Source organism: Chiloscyllium plagiosum, unplaced genomic scaffold, assembly GCF_037043375.1.
Source record: "Chiloscyllium plagiosum isolate Xiang-an unplaced genomic scaffold, Cpla_swu_hap1 HiC_scaffold_31, whole genome shotgun sequence".
In the NCBI taxonomy this organism is placed as follows: domain Eukaryota; kingdom Metazoa; phylum Chordata; class Chondrichthyes; order Orectolobiformes; family Hemiscylliidae; genus Chiloscyllium; species Chiloscyllium plagiosum.
This window is the reverse complement of record NW_028270169.1, coordinates 30,576,728-30,582,824: the sequence shown is the minus strand read 5'-3', so window position 1 is coordinate 30,582,824 and position 6,097 is coordinate 30,576,728. Positions and strand designations below refer to the sequence as shown.

At 38.7% G+C, this 6,097-nt stretch overlaps 1 protein-coding gene across 4 annotated transcripts in view; it reads right to left on the bottom strand.

The window, feature by feature from the left end:
• Positions 1-4,571: 4,571 nt before the first annotated feature.
• The window catches only part of LOC122564056 (protein-tyrosine sulfotransferase 1-like), an 83,541-nt gene continuing 82,015 nt past the window's right edge, over positions 4,572-6,097 (bottom strand). For all 4 annotated transcript variants that reach the window (XM_043718531.2, XM_043718534.2, XM_043718535.2 and 1 more), the window contains one exon: positions 4,572-5,213. Coding sequence is in view for 2 of the 4 variants with exons in the window: in XM_043718534.2 (XP_043574469.1) it covers positions 5,202-5,213 (12 nt within the window). In the remaining 2 variants the exon portion in view is untranslated. The remainder of the gene's footprint in view (positions 5,214-6,097) is intronic.

Here is a 6,097-nt window from a genome sequence, read left to right as displayed (position 1 = left end):
CGGTGGGAGACTTGGAAACTACTGAAGTCAATGTTGATGCTGTGTGGTTAAAGGGGGACAAAACAGATGATGAGGCATTCTTCCTTGAGTTGTCAGGTGGCGTGGATTTGGTGACGTAAGAAGTCCAGGTCTTGCATGTTCTTGGGGGAGTGTGAGGTAGAGTTGAAGTGGTCGGCAATGGGGCGGTGGGGTTGTTGTGTACCAGAGATGTCCCTGAAACATTCCGCAAGTTGGTGTTCTGTCTCCCCAATGTAGAGGAGAGCAATGGACACAGTAGATGAGGTGGGTTGACCGTGCAGGAAAATCTCGACCAGATGTGAATCAATCCTTTGGGGCCTTGGATGGAGGTGAGGGAGGTGGTATGGGTGCAGGTTTTACACCTCTTGTGGCAGCTAGGGAAGGTGCCTGGAGTGGAGGGTGGGTTGGTGTGGGGCATGGACCTAATGAGGCAGTCACAGAGGGAATGATCTCTGTGGAACAGAGGGGAAGGAAATATGTCTCTGGGTGTAAGTGGCTGAAATGGTGAAGGATAATGTGCAGTATCTAGAGATTGGGGTAGAAGGTGAGGACCAGTGGGTTCTATACTTGTTGTGGTTGGAGGGGTGGGGTTCAAGGGTGGAGGTGCAGGAAGTGGAGGAGATGCACTGGAGGGCATCGTTGATCAGATGGGAGGGGAAATTGCAGTTCTAGAAACAGGAGGCCATCTGGGATGTCACAGAGTCATTGATATATACAGCATGGAAACAGACCCTTCGGTCCAACTCGTCCATGCCAACCAGATATCCTAACCTAATCTAGTCCCATTTGCCAGCACTTAACCTATTGCCCACTAAACCCTTCATATACCTAAATTATTTATAAACCCATCCAGATGCTTTTTAAGTGCTGTAATTGTACCAGCCTCCACCACTTCCTCTGGCAGCTCATTCCTTAAATGCACCACCCTCTGCGTGAAAAAGCTACCCCTTAGGTCTCTTCTATGTCTCTCTCCTCTCACCCTAAACCTATGCCCTGTGCAGCCTTCTCATGGATGGACCCCCAACATCTCACTTCCCACTCCAGCTGTGGAGCACAAAATCGACTCTTAAATAACTTGAAACAAGATAAACAATAGATGAAAACTAAATTTGACAGTTTCTATGCATATCATTTTTAAGTGTGACCCTAAATCATGAGTACTGCAAGCAATTTAATCTTTGAAACAAGAAAAATCTCAGTGGGTCTTTTTCAAGGCAGCAGTTAGATTACAGTCACAAGCAAAAACACCTTAGATTATTTTCTTTCTCTAATCTAGAGGGATCTGAAGTTAACTTGTAGAGATGCCGTTGAGTTTGATTACTGTGGATAGATTCAACAATACTCAAGAGATTTTAGGAATTGTATAACTATGTTTTAAAACAAAGGAGAAAAAAGGAAATTAGAAACTTATTCAGTTAGTTTTAATCAACAGAAAAACAGTGTTTGACCTTCATAAAAACCTGTCTATAACCTTTATCTTGCTGAACAAACAAGAATTTTATATAGCTACAATTATCAGCAATTTAAGTGCTAACTCATGAAGCACGAGTCTCTGCTTTTATTGCGCAAGTATAGAACGATCAGTTCCTTACTCAAGTTGCTCTTAACACTTTTCAGCAGATTTGAAGTTGTGTCTTCTGTAGCAGATGATTTTGGAAGTAAAAAAAGTTTTTTTTGAAATGCTGCTATGCAACCTTTCCACGTGATCCTGGTTCCGCTGTTCTGCACAAAGTATATACCTTTACTTTCTGCAAAACAGCTATAATAGAAATTAGGTAATCCATAACATATATATTTCTTATTAGGCTATTGATTTATTTTTAAAACCCAACACACAACTTTGAAGTGCAACAATAAACTATTCTGTGATGGAAAGACCTAAGTTTAGAATACATTCAGGGAGAGCTATGTCACTGAAGCTTTTTGTCTCGCATGTATCAGGATAAATACAAGAATGCCAAAATTTCAGTCAGCAAGTTGTATGTGATTGACCAAGGTAGTGGCATAGAGAAAGCAATAGGAATTAAAGATTCCCCAAATTCCTAGGTAATTTGGAAAGTGCAAGACTTGAAAACATTGCTTATTTGTGAAATACAGAAGGATCCTTGCATATGACTATGTTCCTTAACCAATGTAAATGTTCCTTGTTATGGACCAGGCCAGACCCCCTCAAAACATTTCAAGGAAGTAGCCCAGACCCAAATTTTGCTAGTTGTTTTAAGCAGGCGTAGAATGGACATTCCAGGAGTTATGCAGCTGGTCAAACTAGTTTTAAACAAAACAATTTATTTACAAGATTACCAAATCAAACATAAATAAAAGTGAACAAAATATAGAATAACTTAAGTTATCTGAAAACCCAATTGATTATCCCACCGTAATGATGCTGTTCCAAATACTTGCAACAAACCACATAAACACCCCTTGGCACAAAACGAAAAAAAAATCAAACACAGGGTCTTACAGGAGAGATGTCAGAAAGAGGGAGGATCAGCATGGACCTGCTTCTGTGGGTCCAGCAGCTTCACAATGACTGACTGTTTTCAGTGAATAGTTAGACTGCTAAAACCAAACCAAACCAGAGTAAAGCTGAGCTGGGAGAACTGGCCACACCCGCTTCAGTGTACAAGTGTTTCTTTAAAAACTTGAAAACTTTTGCTTGAGGCAAATCTGTTAGCAATAATCAAACTGGCCCTAAAACCCTTCAAACCTGGACTTTTCGGAATCGCTGTTTTTAATAACCTCTCTGGGGAAAAAAAAACAAGGACAACCTAATCTTTCTAGCAAGTACCCAATTGGAGCAGATCAAAATTATCTTGCAGGACAATGGTATCCTGATCAAAATTATTAGCTTATATCACAAATTCACAAATGGGCTAAATGCCACCACTTTCAGATTTGCAAAGTATCCAATTCAAGTCCTGGAGAGGCAAAGCATTCAAACATTTTGAACAGGTGCAGTGGCTACATGAGTGGTATTTTCTACTAACAGAAAGCTGCTTTGAATCCAAGGACATTTAGCCCAGCAGAAAATCGAGCAGTCATGTTTAAAATTTAGTGCTGGTGCAATGCTAGACATGTAGGCCATATATCCCAATGTCAATTCAAACTGCAAGATCCTCCACTTCTTTGTTGGCTGCTGGGTCTTAAAATTTACTTCAAGTTTCGAAGTCTTTTATCACCTTAAATTCATATCGTAATGAGCTCGGCAATTATGAATGCTAACTCGTAAAATAGGCGTTGTTAATATTACATCAGCTGCCTGGACAACCTTTTAATTTTCTTTTAATAAAGATAGCTTTTTTTTCTTGCCCATCCACAAATGGCCTTGAAGGGAGAGGCTTCAAAGATTATTTAAATGGGCATTTTAAGTAGTAACAAATTTGCTTTGGGTCTGGAGTCACAGCCAGGCCAGATTTTATTAAGAACATCAGATTTCCTTCCCTCCAGGGCTTTTGTGAACAAAATCAATGATAGCTTCATGGTCGACACTACTGAGACCCTCACAATTTCAGATTTTTATTGTCTGAATTGAAGTTCTACCATATATCCAAACCAGGAACCTTTGCTTCTGGATTATTAGTCCATTATCACTACCACTGTCTCTCCCCCAGCAAACCCCATACTTAAAATATTGTAACAATTTCAGGAAAAATACAAGAGGTTGCTCATTTACATCATCCATGTCAATACGGTTTTAACCTCCTCAGCTCATCTGGAAATATTCTTGGCATTAATGAGGTTGCTAAATTATTTCAGGCTGATTCTCTACCATGGTTAATTCAGACAAGAATATTACAGATTTATTTTCAGTGCTTATTCTACATCTATGAGCGAAGGGTCATGGGGGAAGTATCATCTGCAGAATGCCCTGGAATGGTACATCCTTCTTGCTGGAGGTGCAACACAATTAGGAAAACAATTGTTATTATAATTTTGAGGTTATCTCCACTTTCCCACTACCAAAGTTATTTTCAGGCCCAGAACAGGAATGTCCTTTTCCTATAAAATAACAATCATAAATGTACTGAACAATATCTGTAATATGCAATCTTCTCCTGGAATTGCAAATGACAAAAAGACTCTTGACTGGAATATATACGCCACTCATAAGAAAAGCCTGCCAAGTCAAGAACATGGTCTAAGATTTATGCAAACAAAAAAGTACATTATAGCAAGAGTGAGTTGCATTAGAAACAAACAGAGAATGGAGTAACTCAGCTGATCTCGCAACATGTTAACCTCAGGTTTCTGAAGAAATGATAACCTGAAATGTTAATTATATTCTGTCCATGGATGCTGCCAGATCTGGTGAGTTTTTCCAGCACTCTGTAAATTTCAGATTTCCAGCATTTGCAACGTTTTGCTTTTATTCAAGTTATACTTGGAAATGGGTGAACATTTGCCTGAAGGTTAGGTGCAATTTCTTGATTCAACCTTACTGCTGACATATATTATGAGCTAATATTTTACAACTAAGTGGTGTGAACACACTAACTTGTCACTTTTCAGACTTTGTCCTCACTTACTCCTATATTTCAGATGCAGACAACTTATCGTGTTAAAATTTATTTTAATGAAAATTTTACTTCAAAAATACAAAAAAAACAAAATTTTGTATGCAACTGTATAAATAAATCAATTACATACATGAACAGCACTGTGCAGTTGTTCATGCTCCAATAATTACATATTTTACATGGAAATGCATAGATAGAATCATAATAATTTTAAATCACAGCCCACAGTTCGCCCCAAGAGCATTTAGGGAAACAGGGTTCATGTTCATTCAAACTCTCTGAGAGATTACTTCCAAATCCTCATTCATAAAAAGAAAGAAACAAAAAAGGTCTATGGTAATTTTTGCCATGAATAAAACTCAAGGGGAAAATGGATACATTCACATTTCATTTGTTGATACTTTTGTAATGTCTGTATGGCAACATTCTAACATTATTGCCATCATTAATGGTTACACTACCTCCTCACATATAGCATATTGGCATTTTAAGTTTCTAAGAGTTTACAGCTGGAATAGTGCCTATAAAATGAAAATTAATGTGGAATAAAGAACTTATATCACTGGTCAAGAACAAGATCCATGAGAAAATCTGATCCTGAGACATCTTCTGAGAATCTGCTTTTCTGAGAATCAGAAAGGAAGATATCTGTCCATCTTTGAGTTAGGATCTCACCTGCAGCAAAACATAATACAATAGAATATTTTTTAATGCAGTTCCTCTTGAAAAATGATAAACTACAATTTACAAATTATTTACAAAAATTGTTCTGACTGCTCTTTTGTGAAACATCAGCCACTTTGTGTTAGATTCAATTATGTTATGGTAAAACTTGATTTAGTATTATGAACTAAAACAAAAATTCCAATTTGGTTGTGGAAGATTGTGCTACAAGAAAAGCTCTAAAGTTTTTACATTAGATTACATTACATTACAGTGTGGAAACAGGCCCTTCGGCCCAACAAGTCCACACCGACCCGCCGAAGCGAAACCCACCCATACCCCTACATTTACCCCTTACCTAACACTACGGGCAATTTAGCATGGCCAATTCACCTGACCCTGCACATCTTTTGGACTGTGGGAGGAAACCGGAGCACCCGGAGGAAACCCACGCAGACACGGGGAGAACGTGCAAACTCCACACAGTCAGTCGCCTGAGGCGGGAATTGAACCCGGGTCTCAGGCGCTGCGAGGCAGCAGTGCTAACCACTGTGCCACCGTGCCGCCCACAAGTTGAAGTGGAATAAACAAAATGTGAAAACTGGAAACTTTTAACATGTGGATTAGCAACACACATGGGTTGTTTGTTTTAGCATAAGAGAAAACCCAAAATAATGGTTACAAATTTTGTTTATTTTTACATTGGATCTGGGCTTTGCGGACTAAATGAACAATTTTTATCCAATCGCTCGAGGTGTGGTGAGCCATGTTCTTGTTTCTTTATTCTTGTAAATAACTGTGTACATACAGCTCTCATGCTTCTAAGCTGTTTACCTACTTCAGACAACTTATCTTAAATGAACAAAAATAAGTTTTCCTAAATGCTACAAATGGGG